This window comes from Phyllobates terribilis, unplaced genomic scaffold, assembly GCF_046119375.1.
Source record: "Phyllobates terribilis strain yellow unplaced genomic scaffold, ASM4611937v1 Scaffold_4__5_contigs__length_816908805, whole genome shotgun sequence".
In the NCBI taxonomy this organism is placed as follows: domain Eukaryota; kingdom Metazoa; phylum Chordata; class Amphibia; order Anura; family Dendrobatidae; genus Phyllobates; species Phyllobates terribilis.
Window position 1 is genome coordinate 8,354,493 of NW_027362764.1, and position 23,932 is coordinate 8,378,424.

A 23,932-nucleotide genomic window follows, 5' to 3' on the forward strand; every position below is an offset into this window, starting at 1 on the left:
TCCCTTCACTCCACTCCTGGAGCCTCATCCGTTCCTCTTCTCTCCTTTCTTCTCCTTCCAGGCCCAGGCCTTGAGACTTGGCCTGCCTGCGGAGCAGAGCCCATACAGAGCTCCTGCTCCCTGCCTCCTCTCTCTCTGCTCTCTCTCACTTTTTACTCTGACTCTAAGATAGTGCGCACCATATATACTCCTCTATACAGTGCACCCTGGATCTACTCTCCCCACCCACACACTACCAGGTTCCCCCTTCCTAGGTGTTCCCTCCCCCCACTCCAGCCAGGGACAGGGGCAGTGGTGCTCACTCTTGGGAGCATTGTCGCCCTGTCCCCCGGAAATGTGGTGTAGTGCATGTGGGTGTTAGGGTCCTGAGCCATACTCCATCCTTACCTGGAAGTGAGATATCACACCTCTGGGTGAGATGCAATACCTCTGTAGCAACCGAGCCCTCGGGGCGCTACACATGTCTATATACTGTATGTGCGCACTGTTAGAACTCTCCTGTTAGGTTTTTTCTAGTTTACTGGTCACATGACCTTTTTTGCCTATTTAATCCTGCTCCGCCCTTCTGGCCTTGCTGGACTTCATTGTATTTCTACTCTTGAGCTAGCTTGGTGCTTTGTTACCTTACTCCGTCAGTTTAGCTTGGTCTCTTGACCTCTATGTTCTATGTTGTTTGTTTTTCCTTTTCTGCTACAATTTCTGCTAGGAGGTGTCCATCTTACTCCCAGTCCCTAGTTCTTGTAGGGATCCCTCCCTCACATCTATAGGTCTTCGTACAGACTAGCTGAGGACTTTAGCGGGTCTGATCGCAGGATCAGGTTCCCCGTTACATCGTAGGGATCTAGCTTAGTTCTATTGTAGGGACAGATCTCCTTTCTTTCCTTAGTGTTTGTAGCAGATCATAACAGTAAGTCCAGCCCAAAATAATTTCTCTAAGGAAAGACTTCCAGTTTCCATCATGGTGTCGGTTCAGGATTTGGCTCAACGCCTGCAGGGACTCTCTCTGGAGGTGGCCGAGCTCCAACAACACGTGAGTAGCTGTTCTGGAGCACATTTTGTGGAACCTAAGGTACGTCTGCCTGATCTATTTTTTGGCGAACAACAAGATTTTTTTTCTTTTAAAAATGCTTGTCTATTATATTTTCGTTTGAGACCCGGATCCTCTGGTGATGAATCACAGCGCATAGGGTTCATAATGTCACTTTTGCGCAAAGATCCTCAGGGATGGGCCTTTTCTCTCCAACCTAGTGATACATGCTTTAGATCAGTGGATAGTTTTTTTTTCTGCTTTGGGTTTATTATACAATGATCCTGATCGTCTCTCATCAGCTGAGACGGAATTAAGACATTTGAGGCAGGGATCAGGTAATGTGGAAAATTATTGTACTCACTTCCGTCGATGGTCTGCTCAGGTGGGGTGGAACGATTCTGCTCTGAAAAGTTTGTTTCTTGCAGGGCTAGGTGAAAGGGTTAAGGATCTGCTGATTGCTTATCCTACACCTGGAAACTTGCAGGAGGCAATGCAATTAGCTATACGGGTGGACAGGAGACTGCGTGCAAGGGTTAATGAGAGTAAATCCTTTGCCATGTCAGCTCCTAGTCTTGAGAGGGTCTGTACTGACATTGGAGAGCCGATGGAGATTGGGGTGATGTCACCCCGCTCCCAGGAAAAGACTGCAGGTTTTCTGAAGGTTTGTGCTTTTATTGCAGAAAATCTGACCATTTCATTAAGAACTGTGAGCTTCGTATGAACAAAGAAAAAAAAAACTTCAGTTACGCCCGTATAGCCTGTTTAAATTCTAAGGGAGTATTCCTATCTGACACTACTGCTGCTCAGGATGAATTAATTGAATTTCGGGTATTTTTGGATTGTGGTTCTACTCTGAATGTGATTGATGGGGGATTGTTGGAAAAACTTAAATTAAAACCCAAACCTTTGTCATCCCCTATTGCTGTGGTTTCTGTTGATGGCTCTCCCTTGAAGAGTGTTACTCACAAGGTCTGTGAGTTTCCCCTCACTATTAATGGTATTCACCAAGAAAATTTGGATTTGGTGGTATTAAATAATTTGCCTTCTCCAGTAATTTTGGGGTTACCCTGGTTAAAATTGCACAATCCTGTACTGGATTGGTCTACCCATGAAATTAAGTCCTGGAGCCCTAAGTGTTATGACAAGTGTTGTAACGGGCGTATTGCTGCGGTGGAAAAAGGGGAATTACCTGTACCTATTCAGGATTTTTGGAGAGTTTTTTCTGAGAAGGAATCGCAGGTTTTGCCTCCCCATAGAGACTATGATTGTACCATTGAATTTGTCCCTGGAGCGACTCTTCCTAAAAGTCGTTTATTTAATCTTACTATTCCTGAGAGGAAGGCTTTGGAGGAATACATACAGACAAGCTTGGCCGCCGGTCACATTAGGCCCTCTAAGTCTCCTGTGGCGGTTGGATTTTTTTTTGTAAAAAAAAAGATGGCGGTTTACGTCCTTGTCTGGACTTTCGTGAGATTAACAAAATTACGGTACGCAATCCTTACCCACTGCCATTGATTCCTGATCTGTTTAACCAGTTATTGGGGGCCAAGTGGTTCTCTAAAATTGACCTTAAGGGGGCATACAATCTGTTGCGCATGAAGGAGGGTGATGAATGGAAGACTGCTTTTAACACTCCTGTGGGTCATTTTGAGAATCTGGTTATGCCTTTTGGTCTTACTAATGCTCCTGCATTTTGTCAGAATCTTATTAATGACATCCTTAGACCTTTAATCGGCAAAAATGTGGTTGTGTATTTGGATGACATTTTGATTTATTCGCCTGACCTGGAGTCTCATTGGCGGAGCGTGCGTGAGGTATTACAGTTATTAATGGACAATTCGCTTTTTGCTAAGCTGGAGAAATGTGAGTTCGCTGTACAGAGAATTAGTTTTTTGGGTTACATTATCTCCAGCGAAGGTTTTGAGATGGACCCGGTGAAGGTTCAGGCGGTTCAGGAATGGCCTAGGCCTATTGGTTTGAAATCGATACAGAGGTTTTTGGGTTTCGCCAATTATTACAGAAAATTCATTAAAAAAATTTCTATTATTGTCAAACCTCTGACCGATCTTACCAGGAAAGGTGCTGATGCGGTTCAGTGGTCTTCTGAGGCCATTGAAGCTTTTGTGTTTCTAAAGGAGAGGTTCAGCTCTGCTCCCATCCTTATGCAGCCTGATGTGACTAAGCCGTTTTTGGTTGAGGTTGATGCTTCTTCGGTGGGGGTCGGTGCGGTGTTGTCTCAGGAAAACAAGGATGGATTACATCCCTGTGCCTTTTTTTCAAAAAATTTTTTTGAGACTGAACTTAATTACGATATTGGTAATCGGGAATTATTGGCTATTAAACTCGCATTTGAACACTGGCGTCACCTCTTGGAGGGTGCTGAATTTCCCATTCAGGTTTTCACTGATCATAAAAATCTGATCTATCTTGATGCTGCCAAGCGCCTGAATGCCCGTCAGGCTAGGTGGGCACTTTTTTTCTCGCGGTTTAATTTTTCCGTTACTTACATCCCGGGTACCAAGAATGTTAAAGCGAATGCTTTGTCTCGCAGCTTTTCTCCCATGGTCGGTGCTGAAGAGGAAGAGGAGAGCATTTTACAAGAAGGTGTTGTGATAGCTGCTTTGGACTCCGTTTTGGAAGATGAGATTCTTAAAGCACAGGAGAATGCCCCATCTAACACTGCCCATGGGAGGTTGTTTGTGCCTAGGACCTTTAGGAGAGATTTGTTTGTTGAGTGTCATGAGTCTCGGTTGGCAGGTCATCCAAGAATCTCTGAGACCAAGAGACTTGTGGGTCGCAGTTTTTGGTGGCCTGGATGGCAGAAGGAGGTCATTAAGTGGGTGCGCCAATGTACTGTGTGTGCTAGATCTAAGTCTTCGCATGCTCCTGCTGCGGGGTTGCTTTGCCCTCTGGAGGTTCCTAGTGCACCTTGGACACATCTGGCTATGGACTTTATTACTGACCTTCCCCCCTCTGAAGGTTTCACGGTCATCTGGGTGGTCGTGGCCGTTTTAGCAAGATGTGTCACTTGGTTCCTTTCATCAAACTGCCCTGCGCTAAGACACTCGCTAAGGCCTTTGTCAAGGAAATTGTCAGACTACATGGTGTTCCTACTGACATTGATTCTGATAGGGGACCTCAGTTCGTGGCTCGTTTTTGGCGTGCCTTTTGTGACAGGTTGGGAGTTCATTTGTCGTTTTCATCTGGATATCATCCTGAGTCTAATGGCCAGACAGAAAGGAAGAACCAGGATGTTGAGCAGTTCTTGCGTTGTTTTGTGGCAGACAATCAAGAGGGGTGGTCGGAGTTTCTGCCGCTTGCTGAATTTGCTCTTAACAACCATACATCCTCTTCAGCTGGGTGTTCGCCTTTTTTTTGTTGTTCTGGGAGACATCCGTCTTTTGGATCATTCTCTAAATTGGTATCGGCTGTACCTGAGGAGGAGAGTTTTTACGGTGATTTGGAGAGAGTTTGAACGGATGTGCGTGGTAATCTGCAGGAGGCTAAGAAAAAATCTAAGAGGTACTTTGACAGGAAACGTCAAGAGGTTTTGTTTACGGCTGGTGACATGTTTTGGTTGTCCTCTAAGAATCTGCGGTTGAGGATTCCTTCTAAAAAATTGGGTCCCAAGTTTGTAGGGCCCTTTAAGGTGCTTCAGGTAGTTAACCAATCTGCTGTTAGGTTGGAGGTTCCTACCTCCTGGAAGATTAATCAGGTGTTTCATGTTTCTCTGTTGAAAAGAGCTGATGTGTCGGATGGTGACGCCTCTGCCTCTGTTCCTCCGGTGGTGGAGGACGGGGAATATGAAATTTCCCGCATCCTAAATTCTAGACGGTATAGAGGGAGTTTGCAGTATCTCGTCGCTTGGAAGGGTTTCGGACCCGAGGATAACTCATGGGTGAGGGCGGATGATGTTTCTGCTTCCAGACTTGTCAGAGCGTTTCACAGGAGGTTTCCTGATAAGCCCGGGCCTAGGGGATCCGGAGGATCCTCTTAGAAGAGGGGGTACTGTTAGAACTCTCATGTTAGGTTTTTTCTATTTTGCTGGTCACATGACCTTTTTGCCTATTTAATCCTGCTCCGCCCTCCTGGCCTTGCTGGACTTCATTGTATTTCTACTCTTGAGCTAGCCAGGTGCTTTGTTACCTTACTCCGTCAGTTTAGCTAGGTCTATTGACCTCTATGTTCTATGTTGTTTGTCTTTTACTGCTACGATTTCTGCTAGGAGGTGTCCATCTTACTCCCAGCCCCTAGATCTTGTAGGGATCCCTCCCTCACATCTATAGGTCTTCGTACAGACTAGCTGAGGACTTTAGCGGGTCTGATCGCTGGATCAGGTTCCCTGTTACATCGTAGGGATCAAGCTTAGTTCTATTGTAGGGACAGATCTCCTCTCTTTCCTTAGTGCTTGTCGCAGATGATAACACGCACATGTCTGCGTACTGTGTGTGTGTTTGCGTATGTGAAGGATGACGGACAGCCTGGGCCCTGTGTACTATACCAATATTTCTCCGCCGTATCTGTGGATCATGAATGGTGGTATGTGCTAACGGGGCCCACTGAGACTCTTTTGCCGGGACACACGAAAACCTGCAGCCGACCCTGGTTGAAATCAATGATGGAGGAGGGAGCATCATGTGACATTCCCTTTCCCATCATTCCTCCTCTGTGTCTGACGCAGCGGTGTGATGACGCTCCACGCTGTGTCAGACAGTGGTGCTGGCAGCTGCTGAGGTGATGAGCTGCAGAGACTGAAGCAGCAGGGAATGAGGAGCGGTAAGTATGTATTTATTTATAAATCAGTGAGTACTGATAAAACTGGAGGACTGGGGGCTGCATTTTACCCTATGGGGGGAGCTGCATTTTACCCTATGGGGGGGGCTGCATTTTACCCTATGGGGGGAGCTGCATTTTACCCTTTGGGGGGAGCTGCATTTTACCCTATGGGGGGAGCTGCATTTTACCCTATGGGGGGGGGCTGCATTTTACCCTATGGGGGGAGCTGCATTTTACCCTATGGGGGGAGCTGCATTTTACCCTATGGGGGGGCTGCATTTTACCCTATGGGGGAGCTGCATTTTACCCTATGGGGGGAGCTGCATTTTACCCTATGGGGGAGCTGCATTTTACCCTATGGGGGGGGCTGCATTTTACCCTATGGGGGGGCTGCATTTTACCCTATGGGGGGAGCTGCATTTTACCCTATGGGGGAGCTGCATTTTACCCTATGGGGGGGGCTGCATTTTACCCTATGGGGGGGCTGCATTTTACCCTATGGGGGGAGGCTGCATTTTACCCTATGGGGGAGGCTGCATTTTACCCTATGGGGGGGATGCATTTTACCCTATGGGGGGCTGCATTTTACCCTATGGTGGGGGTTAGAGATGAGCGAACATTTCAATAATCGGTTCGGAAAATGTCCGCCGAATATTCAGACATTCGCCAAATTTATTTGTCGAACATTTCCGAATGCCATAGGATTCAATGGGGGGACAAAAAAAAGTATATGCAACACCTTCAAATGGGCCCAAAATCTGCCAAAACACATCAGATTAGGGGTAGACACCTGGGAAGTGCCATCAATTGACCCAGAGTACAAGTACTATAATTATTATTACTATTACAGTGACATTTATTCCATGCCGCATTACATGTCAAAAGGGGTCACCGACTGGTACAAGAGGTGCGAGGACCCTGCCCGCGAGGACGCACAAACAATCTACAAGAGATAGGTGAGGATACAGTAGTTCAGGGTACAGCTAGTCGTGCAGCGGTATGCTGGAGCGAGGGTTACCGCAGATTGTACGCTTGTCACAAGCAGTGGGTCTTCAGCTTTCTTTTCAAGGTTTGCACGGTAGGCGAGAGTCTGAAGTGTTGGGGTACAGCATTATCACAGTAGGGAAGATGCACGGGACAAATCTTGTATGCGATCGTGACAAGAAGAGATAAGAGGGAAGTAGAGAAGGAGATTGTGAAGACCTGGGGTCTTCCGTGGCTGTAACACTGCTCAGACAACACAGGGGGAGGGTAAAACAGCGTGGCAATACTTTACTGAACCGCAAAGCGGACAATAAACACATAGAACAGTCCCAGAAAATACCCAAGATGGTGCAAATGACAGAGTCCTCACCCTTCCGCTGGCCCGCCGGGAATAGAGTAGCTACGATTTCAGGGCTTCCAGGGCCGACTACCCCCATCAGTGGGGGGCCCCCAAAGAGAGAAGGTAACGACAAGCTCAGGAAACTATCCGAGAGCAGTGAAATCTGGGGCCCGGTGACCTGAGTGTCCCAACCTGGATTTCCTCATAACGTCTCTGAGAGTTCAGTGATATTCAGTGGAGCAGATCTGCATTCCTCTAGATGGAGCCATGTGTCCTCATTTCTGTCTTGGCTGTCTCTTTGTCAAGTCACTTTGCTACAGAGGCTTTGTCCCTTAAATTGTTCACAATTGCTCTTTGAAGCACACATCCACAGGTCAAGGATCAGGGATGATATTATTCCACAGGGCTCGAATATCCACAGCTCATCCCCCAATGTTGGCTGGCAAACACCCTACACCTCTGGTATTGAGCATATCTTGGCAAACATCCATTGTTCAGAGTTCCTGTATGGCAGATGATACATTGTAAGAGCTGATATAAGACGTAGATAACAACCATTCATCAATTACCAAATATCACCTCAAGTGATCAGCATTCAGGGTTATACAAACAATAGTCTGTGTTGAGCAATCAAAGAACACAGATTAAAAAGTAAAAAAATAAGATATATTGCTCTTGGCCATCAGTATGTTTGGCATAATTAAGGAGAAAAGCTGAGTTGTCACAGAGATCTTGTGAGGATCGGAGGCTGCGTGCAGGTATGTACCGGGAGACTAGGTCAGAGATATATGGAGGAGACAGGTTGTGGATGGCTTTGTATGCTGTGGTTAGGGTTTTGAACTGGAGTCTCTGGGCAATGGGGAGTCAGTGAAGCATTTGACAGAGGAGAGGCCGGGGAATAGCGGGTGGACAGGTGGATTAATCGGCCAGCACAGTCTAGGATAGATTGGAGGGGTGCGAGAGTGTTAGAGGGGAGGCTACAAAGCAGGAGGTTCTAGTAGTCGAGGCGGGAGATGATGAGGGCATGCATGAGTGTTTTTCTACATTCTTGGCTTAGGAATGTGCGGATCCCCGAGATACTTTGGAGTTGGATTCGGCAGGAAGTGGAAAGGGCTTGGATATGTGGTTAGAAGGACAGATCAGAGTCCAGGATTACCCCGAGGAAGCGAGCTTGCGGGACTGGGGAGAGTGGTCAGCCATTAACGTTGATAGATAGGTCAGTTGGGGGGGGGATGAATGAGATGGTGGAAAGATGATGAATTGATGAATTCTGTTTTATCCATGTTAATTTTTACAAATCTAGCAGAGAAGAAGGATGAAATAGCGGACACACATTGTGAGATTCTGGTTAGTAGGGAGGAGATATCGGGTCCAGAGAGGTAGATCTGTGTGTCATCAGCATAGAGGTGATACTGAAAGCCGTGAGACTATGAGCTGTCCCAGGCCAAAGGTGTAGATGGAGAAGAGCAGCGGTCCTAGAACTGAACCTTGGGGGACACTGACACATAGGGGGTGAGATGAGTAGGTGGTGTGTGAGTGGGAGACACTGAATGTCCGGTCTGTTAGGTATGAGGAGATCCAGGATAGGGCCAAGTCTGTGATGCCGAGAGATGAGAGTCTGCAGTAAGAGGGTATGGTCTACTGGGTTGAAGGCAGATGATAGGTCCAGGAGGAGGAGGACAGAGTAGTGTTGCTTGGATTTGGCAGTTAGTAGGTCGTTGGTGACTTTAGTCAGGGCAGTTTCAGTGGAATGGTGCGGTCGGAAGCCAGATTGTAAGTGGTCTAAGAGGGAGCAGGAGGAGAGGTGGGAGGACAGTAAAAAATAGACGTGTTGTTCCAGTAGTTTGGAGGCATGGGGGAGAAGTGAGATGGGGTGAAAGCTAAACATAGAATGGGTCAAGGGAGGGCTTGTAGAGGATGGGTGTGATTGAGATATGTTTGAATCATGAGGGGAAGATGCTAGTTGTTAGTGACAGGGAGAAGAGGAGGGTTAGGCTTGGGATCAAGACTGTGGTATGGTTTGGAATGAGGTTGGATGGTATTGGGTCAAGTTCACAGGTGATGAGATGTGATTTGGAGAGTAAAGATGATCTTCCGTGATGGCGGAGAAGTTGGTTTTGGAGGAGGAGAGTTGAGTCGTTATAAGAAGGGGCATTTGGGACTTTAAACAAAAGCTTTGCCCTATGTTATCAATCTTCTGCTTTAAGAATGAGGCTATATCTTCAGATGAGATGAGAGGAGAGGAGAGGGAAGGGGAGCTGGTGGACAGAGGAGGGACTTGAATGTACTGAATAGCTGCTTAGGGTTGTGAGACACGCATGATATGAGAGATGAAAAGTAGGTTTGTTTTGGTGCAGTGAGCTATTGTGCAGTATTTTGAAAACTTCTGTTACTGGAATGCAATCCCTTTTTTTGGCAGCCATGTAATGCAGGTGCCGGGATGCAACGCACAGAGACACAAGGCGAGAACAGTAAGAGTTAAATATAAACAGTTTATATATATATAACAGGTACGCTGAACAAGGGATTGCAACAAGGGTAATGAACAGTAATTTGAAGTATTAGCAAAATACGAAGTCTCTCAAGGTAATGTGGTGCCCTAGATCATGGGAGACACCACGTGAGTTTCTTAACTGTGATATGGCTCTAGCGGGGGTCACCGGTTATTCCCGCTAGGCCGTGAGTCTTTTTCCGGATAAATTCAATTAGATCACGTTGAGCTTCTTTAGCCCCCACCGTTCCCCTCCCAACCTGAGTACCTAAACCCAATTGTCCCCGGTACCGTGAGTGAACAGTAGAAGTGACGGCCCTGTTCACGTCTGCAGCTCCTCTGCTTTCGCTGGCGTGACTTTCCTGGGGCAGCGGTCTCTCAAGTCCTCTCTGCTTGGCCGTTGGAGGCAATCTCTCGAGCCTTGGGTAGGGGGGTCCAGACCTCGTCTGTCGGCGGGTGACGTCGGGTTCCGCGAACTCACTCAGCACCGCAAGCAGGTTCCGAGTCTCCTCAGCAGGAACAGCACTCGGGTCACATCTGTGAGGGATCCGGAGCTCTTCTACCGGTGCCCGGCTGTGGCACCTCACAGGCCTCTGGCTTAGGCCTGTCACGCGGGGCTTCCCAGCACGCAGGGAACACGTCTGCTCCTTTCTGCTGCTTGGCGCCAAAGACCCCTCAGGTTTGGCGCGCTGGCCTCTTATCTGCCGGAACTCCTTCCTGGAAGTCACCTGATCGGGTCCAGCGTCTAAATCTGCTCTCCCTTCAACTTCCCTTGCATATCTTGGTTCCGATTGACTGTGTCTGGCCAGCAGATGGCAGCCTCTCTCTATCTTTGAAACATCATGTAGGAGTTCCCTTACAAGCTCTCTCGCCTTTGCTACAGCCGCACAGCGGTACGCCTGGTAGATGAGGGGCAGGGAGAACATGTGCTCCAGTAGATGACAAGCGCTGCATCAAGTGGCCTCTGCTCCTCTTCCTGCACCTTTACATCACACACAATACAGTCCTCAGAGGTGGCACCCCAATTACCCTTGTTTTCACCCACATCACAACTCTCCAACTGGCCAAGTGACTGTGGAGAAGCACCGATGGGCGAGTCTGCAGAGCTGTTCACCCATTCTATTCCAGGGCATCAGAGGTCTGATCCAAAGCTTCACAGACTCAAGAGGGAGAAAAAATGTGTAGCGATGCCCAAATTTTTTTTCAGTTGATCTGGGCCCAGACGAAGTAGGGTCCGAGAAGAATCCACACCCTCGTCATCAAACGTTAACCCCCGGGGGTGGGCATGGATGGATTGGAGAAAGAAATAAATACACACCAGAACATGGAGAACTAAATTAATATACAACAGGGGTTGGAGAACTAAACTACTAAACAGCTAAGGTTGGAGAATGAAACAAATACACACCAGGGGATGGAGAACTAAGCCACTAGACACCAAGGTGTCACTACAGTAGACAGCAAGTGTTGGAATCCCCAAGGCTTGCAGAACAAACCTCGTTATCTACCACTTCCTCCAGTGCTTCTGCATCCTCTACCTCCTCTAGGGTCTCCACCTGCACCCTCAACTTCTGCCTTACTGAGACACGTGTTCCAACAGTGCAGAGAGAATCCGCCCACCTCCGTACTGCTCAGCCAGGGCACACCGCAATCAGGCAGTGTTAAAATTAATATGCCTTGGAGATCACAGTCATACAGCTGAAGAGTTGTGGTCAGCTACCCAGGCTGAGTTTAAGCATTGGCTGTCTCCACTGAACCTGGAGCCAGGGAAGGCCGTGTGCGATAACTGTGCAAACCTGGTGGCGGCCCTATGTTGGGGCAACCTCAGACATGTGCCTTGCATGGCTCGCATCCTCAACCTGATGGTACACTATCCCGGCCTGGATGTGCTGCTGCAGAAATGGCGTCATCGCCGCTCACCATCTTGGTGGAGTCCTCAAAGTTTTGGAGGACAGCACAGATGTCAGACATCCATGCCCACTCATCAGTTCTTATGTGCGGAGGCTGACCTGAATGCTGATGGGAGTGTTGAAGCTGGTACTCACAAACTTGCCTTCTGCTGCTCACAAATCCTTCCCAACATCTGCAATGTTGATTTCCAACATGTGGTGACATTGTACACCAGTCGGTGAGCTGGAAGCTGCATATGGTGCTGAAGCACGGCAAGGGCGGCGGAAGCTATAGCTGACTTTCTGAAATGGGCACACACGCGTTCTTCACAAGCAGCTCTGGCAGATCTGGGTAGGTTTTGAGAAACCGCTGAACTACTTTAAGTTTAAGTAGTATAATGGGGACCGACACCGCTTACACTACAGCCAACCCAATAGATGGAGAACCAATCAGGATTCCCCACATTTCCAAAAATTACTGGCAGACACCAACAAAATGGCATCAATTTCCCGAGTATATAAGTAGTATACTGGGGACCGACACCGCTTCTATTACAGCCAACCCAATAGATGGAGACACAATCAGAACTGTTCACATTTAAAAAAAATAGGGCCTAAGACCACCATTTCCGTGGCCTACAGATTGGAGATGGTGAAGTTCAACCTCTTAGCTTTGTCATGTGTAGGGGTAAACAGTCTTTTATGTGACCACAACTGCAGAATCGAGGGCTGGCTGCAGTGCTGAGAGAGGATGGAGTACGGTGAACCGGACAAACCGCTGGACTGTGAGTGAGGTGCAGGCACAGATGTTACGGTGGATTGAGAAACATGTGGTGTGCTCAGTGAAACAAACACAGCAGGCATGTCTGCTTCTGTTACAGCTGATGGGTTCTCACTCAGCCTGACTGGAGCAAGTATACAACCGTAGGTTCTGCGGTCGGAGACCTGCGTGACAATACTTGTCACGGTAAAAGAGGAGGAGGAGGAAACAGCAGATGCATTAGATGGGCGGGTTTTGGTTGTTCATTGAAAACCAATTCTGAGTTTATCATGTTTGTGTACCCCTTTGTGGAAAACAATATCTGCACTAAATAATTATTTTCACTACAGTATAACTATACAAATAGATGGAGACCAAAACCTCTTCTACTATGACAAACCCAGGAGGTGGAAACCTAACCAGGAGTGTTCACATTTCTCTAAATTAGGTCCTAACACCAACAAAGTGGCATCAATTTCACAAGAGTACAAGTAGTATAATGTAGTCCAAAACCTCTTCCACTACAGCCAACACAATAAATGGAGACCCAATCAGGATTCCCCACATTTCCAAAAATTAGTGCCAGACACCAGCAAAGTGGCATCAATTTCACTACAGTATAAATAGTGTAATTAGGACCGACACCTCTTCCAGTACAGCCAACCCAGGAAATGGAGAACTAACCAGGAGTGTTCACATTTCTCTAAATTAGGGCCTAACACCAACAAAGTGGCATCAATTTCACAAGAGTACAAGTAGTATAATGGAGACCAAAACCTCTTCCACTACAGCCAAACCCAATAGATGGAGACACAATCAGGATTCTCCACATTTCCAAAAATTAGTGACAGACACCAACAAAATGGCATTAATTTCACTACAGTAGAAATTGTAGAATTAGGAACCAAAACCTCTTCCACTACAGCCAACCCAGCAGATCGAGACTCAATCAGGAGTGCACCATCCTCTCCAGTTGTTCACCATGTGTCAGACTTGTACTCTACTGTGCTGGTGCACAAGTTGGTCTAAAAAATGTGTGAAAGGACTCACAGAAAGTGCTTCTGCCACTTACACTACTGCTGCTGCTAATATTTTGGCGTTGACGAATTGACATGCCAGAGGTTGGAAGTGTAGAGCTGCGATGAACTCTGTCTGCCTCACTGCTGGCTTGGGGAAAACCTCTCTTAAGGTTGCTTAAAAGCTTGTTTCGATACTCCAGCATTAGCAGGTCCCTTTCCAGGGCGGGAAGCATCTGGCAAAATTTACTCTTATAACGTGGATCTAACAGAGTGGCAACCCAGTCGTCAGCACTATTTAGAATCATAACTATGCGGGGATCATGTTGCAGATAGTGCAGCAAGAACGCACTCATATGTCATGTTGGTGGCTGGGTAATTCTGATGCTTGTTTCCTCCGTCCCCTCCCGCCAAATACGAACAGAGAGGGGATGATTATCCTTTTCATGTTCTGACTGTTGCTCGCCCATCACCTCTTCCTCTTGCATTTGTTCCTCGCCTTCACTAACACCTTCACTAACAGTTTTTCTGGTATCGCCAGCCCCCCTCGATCGCAGTGAACCAGTTAAAAATAGATTATTTTACTCTGCATGAGCTCTGCATACAGCTGAACTTCACCGCCACTAAAATAGTAGGTGGCTTATAGCTGACTGTATCACATTTGTGACAAAAAAATCTTTGGTGGACTGTAGCTAGCAACAGAAAAAATATATTTGTTTTACTGTGCATAAAGCTGAAGTTCATCCACCAAAAATGACAAACTGGGCTAACACAGCTCGCACTATCACATAAGCAAATGAAATAAAAAGTTTTTTTGTGCTCTGCACTTTGAGGTAATAACTCTGGAACACTTCAACGGATCCCATTGATTCTCAGACAGTTTTCTCATGACATATTGTACTTCATGATAGTGGTAAATTTTCTTCGATATCACTTGCGTTTATATTTGAAAATATCGGAAATTTGCCCAAAATTTTGAAAATTGTGCAATTTTCAAACTTTTAATTCTTATACCCTTAAATCAGAGAGATATGTCACACAAAATAGTTAACCCCTTTAAAGCCCATGACGTATTAATATGTGCCTGTGCCCTGGCCTTTAAGAGCCTGACCCGTATTAATACGTCATGGCGATCGCGCCCGCACACAGGCTGAGCAGGCGCGATCGCCGCCGGGTGTCAGCTGATTATCACAGCTGACACCTGGTACTATGTGCAGGGAGCGGTCCCAGCGGTAGACAGACGCAACGCATGCAGGAATTTCCTGTTTGTTAGGTAATCCCTGCATGTGTTGCTTCTGTCTACCGCCGCAAAACATGTTACCCCGGGGACTCGAGCATATTAGCAGAGCACTACAAGATACTCAGATAACACCCGAGCATGCTGAGATCACACCTTATCCGACCACGCTCGCTCAGCTCTAGTTGCCAGGTGCTGCTGCCATGTTAGTCATTCAATGAAGCTCAGCCTGAGGTTGGGCTCCATGGAAGTGTCACAATCAAGGTGCCGGACGTTATTGCAGCACCCTCACTTTGTAGTTCGCGGTGACTGTAATGTCTCTTATCCGACCACGCTCACTCAGCACTACTGGCAACCCATCAGCAACCTGCAACTGCGTCACAGGGGGCAGAAGGGAACAGGTGACTGCATGCACCGGCCATTGTGCTATCTAAATGCCGCTGTCAGTGATTGACAAGGGCACTTAAATACTCAAAACAGCAGCAATCAAGGCGAGCTCTGATCATCTGATCACTGCTGTTACAGGCAGACGCCGGCTATCTAACACAGCCGACATCTGCCCGGTATGGAGCAGGCTCAGCTCCTGAACCCGCTCCATACAAGCACATCCCTATGGTGACAGTTATGACAAGGTTAGCAAATTTCACTTGTCTGTTCCTAAATGTGGAAAGACAAATGGAATTCCCTAACACATGTGAAAGATACCTAATAGATTTAGTAAAGGTGCCCCAAGCATATGAATGTTATTACACCACAATGCACAGTTACATACACGCATCTTACAAAAATACATATTATTCCAGATACGCAGGCGCACACAAACACGCAGACGCGCACAAACACGCAGACGAGCGCAAACACGCAGACGAGCGCAAACACGCAGACGCGCACAAACACGCAGACGAGCGCAAACACGCAGACGAGCACAAACACGCAGACGAGCGCAAACACGCAGACGCGCGCAAACACGCAGACGAGCGCAAACACGCAGACGCGCGCAAACACGCAAACGAGCGCAAACACGCAGATGAGCGCAAACAAGCAGACGCGCACAAACACGCAAACACGCAGACGAGCGCAAACACGCAGACGCGCACAAACACGCAGACGCGCACAAACACGCAGACGCGCACAAACACACAGACGAGCGCAAACACGCAGACGCGCGCAAACACGCAGACGCGCACAAACACACAGACGCACACAAACACGCAGACGAGCACAAACACGCAGACGAGCGCAAACACGCAGACGAGCGCAAACACGCAGACGCGCACAAACACGCAGACGCGCGCAAACACGCAGACGCGCACAAACACGCAGATGCGCACAAACACACAGACGAGCGCAAACACGCAGACGAGCGCAAACACGCAGACGCACGCAGACGAGCGCAAACACGCAGACGCACACAAACACGCAGACGAGCGCAAACACGCAGACGAGTGCAAACACGCAGACGCGCACAAACACGCAGACGCGCGCAAACACGCAGACGCGCACAAACACGCAGACGCACACAAACACGCAGACGCACACAAACACACAGACGCGCACAAACACACAGACGCAAACACGCAGACGCGCGCAGACACGCAGACGAGCGCAAACACGTAGACGCGCACAAACACGCAGACGCGCGCAAACACGCAGACGCGCACAAACACGCAGACGCACACAAACACACAGACGCGCACAAACACACAGACGCAAACACGCAGACGCGCGCAGACACGCAGACGAGCGCAAACACGTAGACGCGCACAAACACGCAGACGAGCGCAAACACGCAGACGCGCGCAGACACGCAGACGAGCGCAAACACGCAGACGCGCACAAACACGCAGACGCACGCAAACACACAGACGCGCGCAAACACACAGACGCGCGCAAACACGCAGACGCACGCAAACACACAGACGCGCGCAAACGCGCAGACGCGCGCAAACACATCAGTACATGAATACATCATCTGAACCACCATCAATTGTAATGTCAGGTCAGACCCATATATATCTGTATCGCATAAACCTACAACTCCCAGTATGTAATTAACAATAGAGATACTGGGAGTTGTTATCAGTCATCATCAGACTGCGGACCATACAGGAACCACAGTACTGATGAGACGTAGGCAGGATCACAAATGAACATTTACATCCAGGTATCTTACCTGAGACGTCTTCTCTGATTACACCGCGTGCAGAATTATTAGGCAATGAGTATTTTGATCACATGATACTTCTTATACATGTCGTCCTACTCCAAGCTGAGAGCCAACTACCAATGAAGTAAAATAGAAGAAGCGAAAGCGAGTAAGAATGGCATAAAACAACAATATTTTATTAGTCAATTATAAATATACAATGGTGACACAAGGGATATAAATATGAATACAGTGACAATGGGTGATTATTGGATCAAAAAAAGAGACCCCGCTACATCTACGAACCCCTCATACGTATATATTCCAGTGTACAATGGGTACAAACAGAATCCACAAGAAATTTTATAAAGAGGAAAGAAGAAAGAGAGGGGAAAAGACAGACAAAATACGCGGGGAGGATGGAACCAGAGAGAGAGTATAAAATATCAATCAAGCAAACAGGATGAGATGACCCTTATCTCCAATTCCCAAGTGGGAGACCATAATAATAAATGAGTCAGGGCACTCACCCAAATGACTGATGACTCTCAAAAATGTGGAGGGCACAGGGAGGCAACCAATTTACATCCGCGAGGGGCCTCGACGCGCGTTTCGCGTCAGCTTTATCAAGAGGCACATATTAAATGATGGACAAGGACCTGAATATATAGGACCTTGGATGATCACATGAGCGATCATGTGATCGCCCTATCATGGCTGCCGTGAAGGTCGGCCGTTTGGGCGCATGTGCCGGGGTCATGGCGACCGCAGCAGACGGGGGCCGTCCATCATAACACGCGCACACACCGGAAGTGTCCAATGACAACACCCAGGGGGGGTGTCGTTGCCATAGAGATGGATGCGCGCGGGTGCCGGGCCGCGATTAACCCAGCGCATGCGCACCGCAGGCCATCACAGCACTCCACAGTGTGTCCCATAGGAGACCGCAGAAGGTGTCGTAAGTATAAAAATAGCGCGACCTATCACAGAGAAGAATAAGGACGACATAAGGAAAAGGGGGAAAATGATAGAAAAAAGCTGGAATATACGATAAGAAGAATAGTTTATATGAATATAAATGGAACAAAATATATAGAAAATAAATTCATAACAATAACAAAATTAAATATATGAAATAGATATGAAAAAAAATGTAAAGAAATAAGAAAAATAAAAATAAAAACAAAATAGTCGAAAATATAAAAAAAATAAATGAAAATAATATTGAAAAGAAAGAAAATAACAATATAAAATGAAAAAATAAAACACACAAATTATACAAAATAGTCTTTTTAAAGAAAAGTCCCAATTCCAGCTCCGTCGTCATGTTGAGGGGATACGAAAAACCACTGATCCAATTGTAGAGATGGAAAGTGCAGAAGGAACAATAATAGGGAACACTAAAAAGGAAATAGAAAAATGTACAAAAATTTTTTTTAGAACACACAAATAAAAAGTGACCATAAAACCAAACAGAGATGTTTAACCCCTAGGAGAAGCATCTAGGGGGGGAGACACCTAAGGGCACCGGGAGAGGAGCATACCAAAGGGTAAAGTCAGACGCAGAGGACGCACATGTGGAAGCCAAAAAATCAAAACTGAAACTATCAGAATTGATCATCTCCATAAAAGGTATATAAAAATAAATGAAAAAATAATAACGATAAGGAGAGATCATAAAAATGAGGAGAAACCTAGATGTTCATTAAGCCCCCGTGGCGAAAGAGTATCAAGAGTAGTGATCCACCTGGCTTCTTTTTGCGCCAAAAGGCGTTTGGCGTTCCCTCCCCGGGAACCCAAGTGTACCACATCAATGCAACAAACCCTCAAAGATCGAGGGTCACAGTTATGGGCAGATTTAAAGTGCCGTGGTAGAGTCTTGAGCTCCCGGGGATCAGGGATCACCCTAGCCGCGCCAATGTCCCTAACATGCTCGTGAACTCTGACTCTCAGCTCCCTGGATGTAAGACCTACATAAATAAGTCCACAGCCACATGTAGCATGATAAATCACATGTGTGGTGCTACAAGAGATGTGATGGCGGATGTTAAAGTTATGGGAGCCGTCAGAGTTCGCGAACATGGTAGTGCGTGGGTCATTAGTGCAGGCGGCACAATGACCGCATGGAAAGGTCCCCAAGGTGGGGCCACGGGAGCCAAAAGGGTTTCTCCCAGGCGGGGCGTAGTGACTGGAGACCAGAAGATCTGCTAGGGTATTGGATCGTCGAGGTGTCATGCATGGAAATTCACCAATATATTCCCTCAGGGAGGGCTCCGTACCCAGTATATCCCAATGTCGGGAGAGGATACGCCGCACCCCACACCACTCAGAGTTATATGTAGAGATGAAGCGAACCCTATCCGGACTTTTCCATTTATCAGTGGGAAGGGGATGGATGAGTTGATCACGGGGAGTGTTCCGAGCCCTTCTATAGCCACGGCCGATACCTCGATTGCTGTACCCCCTATGTCTGAATCGTTCGGCCAAGTAGGAGGCACGTTTCTCAAACTTAAAATTAGTCGAGCAAATCTGCCTCACCCTGAGAAATTGTCCGATCGGGATGGCTTTGATAGTAGAGGAGTCATGTGCGGATGTAGCGTGGATGAGAGAATTCACAGCAGTGGGTTTCCTAAACAGATCAATTTGGACACGACATTCAGCATCCACTTCTAAAGTAATGTCCAAAAAATCGATCTGCCTAGGACTGTATGTATATGATAACCTCACTGCACGATTGTTGGAATTCAATTGCACCATAAAATCCTCAAGCTCCTTGACGGTCCCCTGCCAAAAGAATAAAGTATCATCTATGTACCTCATCCACGACACGACATGGTCCGCGCCCCGTGTCCCCTCAACGCCAAAAATCTCCCTCTCCCATGCGCCCAGGAAGAGATTGGCGTACGAGGGGGCACAGGCCGCCCCCATTGCTGTGCCGCGTGTCTGGAGGTACACCCTATCCTTGAACAGAAAGTAATTATGGCAGAGGACAAATTCCAGGAGCTCGAGGATAAACTCTCTCGAGGGGCCATCCAGATCGGAACCACTCAGGAAGAGGCGGGCTGCGTCCAGGCCCAAATTATGATCAATACATGTGTACAAGCTTTCGACGTCGGCCGTGACGAGAATCATAGAATCATAGAATCATAGAATGGTAGAGTTGAAAGGGACCTCCTGGGTCATCTGGTCCAACCCCCTGCTCAAAGCAGGATTCACTAGATCATCTCAGACAGATGTCTGTCCAGCCTCTGTTTGAAGACGTCCATTGAAGGGGAACTCACCACCTCTCGTGGCAGCCTGTTCCACTCATTAATCACCCTAACTGTCAAAAAGTTTTTTCTGATATCTAATCTGTGTCTCCTCCCATTTAGTTTCATCCCATTGCTTCTAGTCTTTCCTTGTGCAAATGAGAATAAAGATGATCCTTCTACAATGTGACAGCCCTTGACATATTTGTAGACAGCTATTAAGTCTCCTCTCAGTCTTCTTTTTTGCAAGCTAAACATTCCCAAATCCTGCAACCGTTCCTCATAGGACATGGTTTGCAGACCAGTCACCATTCTGGTCGCTCTTCTCTGAACTTGCTCCAGTTTGTCTATGTCTTTTTTAAAATGTGGTGCCCAAAACTGTACACAGTATTCCAGATGAGGTCTGACCAAAGAGGAGTAAAGACCGATAATGACTTCACGTGATCTAGACTGTATGCTTCTGTTAATACATCCCAGAATTGTATTTGCCTTTTTTGCTGCTGCATCACACTGTTGACTCATGTTCAGTCTATGATCTATTAGTATACCTAAGTCTTTTTCACATGTACTGTTGCTTAGCTCTATTCCTCCCATTCTGTATATGCTTTTTTCATTTTTATTGCCCAGATGTAGTACTTTGCATTTTTCCCTGTTAAAAACCATTCTGTTGGTTGCTGCCCACTGCTCCAGTTTATTTAGGTCTTTTTGAATCCTCTCTCTCTCTTCTCTAGTATTAGCTATCCCTCCTAGCTTTGTGTCATCAGCAAATTTAATCAGTTTACCCTCAATTCCTTCATCTAAATCATTGATAAAGATGTTGAACAATACAGGTCCCAGGACGGAGCCCTGTGGTACCCCACTTGAGACATTCATCCAGCTGGATGTGAAGCCATTTACAACCACCCTTTGAGTCCGATCACTAAGCCAGTTATGAATCCACCTAACAGTTGCCTGGTCCATTGCATACTTGGTCATTTTTTCAATAAGGATGGTGTGAGATACTTTGTCAAATGCTTTGCTGAAGTCAAGATATACTATATCTACAGCATTTCCCTGATCCACCCAGTCAGTGATTCTGTCATAGAAGGAAATTAAGTTAGTCTGACATGACTTGTTAGTTACAAACCCATGCTGACTCTGGTTAAGCACTTCATTCTTATCCATGTACTTACAGACATGTTGTTTAATAATTTGTTCAAAGATCTTTCCTGGTATAGAAGTCAGACTCACCGGCCTATAGTTCCCTGGGTCCACCTTCTTCCCCTTTTTGAAGATAGGAACAACATTTGCTCTTCTCCAGTCTTCTGGGACTTCTCCTGTTCTCCAAGAATTTTCAAAGATTATGGAGAGTGGTTCTAAAATTTCTTCTACGATCTCCTTCAGTACTCTGGGGTGTAATTCATCTGGACCTGGAGACTTGAACTCATTTATGTTAGCTAAATATTCCCTCACAATCTCTCTGTTTACAGACAACTTGGATTGCTCTATTCCTTTAAAAGGACAGTGAAGATCAGTTGATGTTACATTTTCTTTCTGAGAGAAAACAGATGCAAAATAGGAATTAAAAAGTTCGGCCTTCTCAACATCCTCTCTTACCATTTCTCCATTTTCATCCTGTAAAAATCCTATAGCATCTTTGACTTTTCTTTTACTTTTGACATACCCCCAAAATCCTTTTTTATTGCTTTTGACATCTCTTGCAAGCCTTAATTCATTGTCAGCTTTAGCTAACCTGATACGTGCCCTGCAGGATCTGCAGACTGCATTATAATCTTCTTTAGATATGCCTCCCTCTTTCCATTTAATAAACATTTCTTTCTTTCTTTTTAGCATGTGTTTAAGTTCTGTGTTCATCCATCCTGGTTTCCTTAAATGCTTCCCATTCTTCCTACTTTTCGGTATCATTGGTATCAGGACGCCATCAACCCGAGTCAGGACGTCCGTCGTGTCTTTAATATAAGAGGGGAGGGTCTCGACTAAAGGTCGAAGGTGCCTTCTAGATCCGACATGATCGGACGTCCCGGGGGGTTGACGGCATCCTTATGAATTTTCGGAAGAAGATAGAAGGTAGCCATTTTGGGGAAGCGGATGGTAAGTGCCTCCATGGTCCTTCTATCAATCAAACCCCGATCACAGGCTCGACCTAAGATACCCTGGAGTGCGTCGGAGAAGGAGGCCGTGGGATTATATGACAGTCTAGTGTAAGTTTGAGTGTCTCTGAGTTGACGTAGGGCCTCCCTCTCATATAGAGAGCAAGGCCAAAGAACAACATTGCCTTCCTTGTCCGCTGGCTTGATAACAATATCGGGTAATGATTGTAATTCCCGAAGTGCTGTGCGCTGAGAATAGGTAAGATTGTCATGGCGTCTCCGTGTAGGGAGGCGTCTCAAGTCGCCCGCCACCAGACGCACAAACTGCTCTATCGCTGGGCTCAGGGACAAGGGAGGGAATCTTGTAGACCTGGGGTGTCTTGTTTGTAATGACCCACCTGTCAACGATTGCTCCTGCTCCAGAAGGAGGTCCTCTAAATTAGCCAAGGCCTCCCTCTCCGCCGCAGTCACAGAGGTCCCCTCACCAGATGCTCTGAAATGTAATTTTTTCAAAATGAGTTTACGGGCAAACAGATGGAGGTCCTTAAGGGCTGTAAAATAATCAAACCCATTGGTGAAAAAGAAAGTCCAAAACTAAGGACCTCCATCTGTGCCCGAGTAAGAATATGGGGAGATAAATTAATACTACGGAGCCCCCCCGGAGGGTCACTCACCTGAAAAGGAATAGTACGTTTTTTCTTATGAGTGGGTCTGGTCTGAACCTGTGACATTGATGGAACGTCCAATGCATGACAAGCGTCCAAATTCCCCGCAGATGATTGTTCGTCAGTAGATAGAGATGAAGCAAACGAGGTGGACCTGGAGCGCGAGGGATGGTTCTTACGGGATCTAGACCGAGATCTGGCGTTCGTACTACGCCACCTATATACAGATCCGGTTTGCTTATCATTAATATCCCGACTTAATTTCTGAAGTTTATTGGCATGAATCTCCTTGACCCATCTCTGGCACTCAAGGTCCACCTCGTCATTTAATTGTTTGAGCTTAGCTGGATCCAGTTCTTTCTGAAGTTGGGTCTGGATTAGCTCAATTTCTGACTCCATTACCCCAAGGGAAGTTTCATTAAGGTCCCTTAAGAGGGTCAGGAAACCAACCGAGCATGTGTTAGCCAGATCCTCCCATTTGGTTTTAAAGGTCTCATCCATGATGGGGAACGAGGGGAAGATCTGGATCCGTAACCCTCTAGGGATGAGGGATTTTTCGATATACTTAAATAAAAAGGCTTTATTCCACCACGTGCGTGTCCTGCGCCTGAGCAGACCCTTCAGCTTCACTATATTCTCCCGTGTGCCTTGCTGTGCCCCAGTTCCACCATAATTCAGATCCAACGTATCACCCGATATGTCATTCATTTGAGCGAGCCATGTGTGGTCTCAAGCACGAAAATCCATGGCCGGCCTGAGAAGAACTGTGAAAACACAGAGGTAAGTAATAAGAAACACTTTGGCCAACATGTTAAAAACTCACTGGTAAGTGGTGACAAAAGGAGCCTGCTCACCACTCATGACCGTAAGTAAGAGATGCCTACTCAAAAAACAGAATAGAAGAAGCGAAAGCGAGTAAGAATGGCATAAAACAACAATATTTTATTAGTCGATTATAAATATACAATGGTGACACAAGGGATATAAATATGAATACAGTGACAATGGGTGATTATTAGATCAAAAAAAGAAAATGAATGAATGAAGTAAATCTGGTGATGTGCATCTCTGTAATGAGGAGGGGTGTTGTCTAATGACATCAACACCCTATATAAGGTGGGCTTAATTATTAGGCAACTTCCTTTCCTTTGGCAAAATGGGTCAGAAGAGAGATTTGACGGCTCTGAAAAGTCCAATATTGTGAGACGTCTTGCAGAGGGAGGCAGCAGTCTTGAAATTTCCAAACTTTTGAAGCGTGAT

At 46.7% G+C, this 23,932-nt stretch overlaps 2 protein-coding genes across 3 annotated transcripts in view; one reads left to right on the forward strand and one right to left on the reverse strand.

The window, feature by feature from the left end:
* ASB10 (ankyrin repeat and SOCS box containing 10) overlaps window positions 1–23,932 on the forward strand; it is a 127,929-nt gene that overhangs the window by 68,781 nt on the left and 35,216 nt on the right. The gene's annotated exons all lie outside the window — the stretch shown is intronic.
* On the reverse strand, window positions 18,344–23,391 carry LOC141264110 (uncharacterized). The gene is made up of 4 exons (XM_073676425.1): window positions 22,682–23,391; window positions 21,044–21,450; window positions 19,117–19,298; window positions 18,344–18,639 (listed from the first exon to the last, which is right to left on the reverse strand). The coding sequence occupies exons 1-4, from the start codon at window positions 23,378–23,380 to the stop codon at window positions 18,344–18,346; spliced, it is 1,584 nt and encodes a 527-aa protein (XP_073532526.1). The 5' UTR covers window positions 23,381–23,391.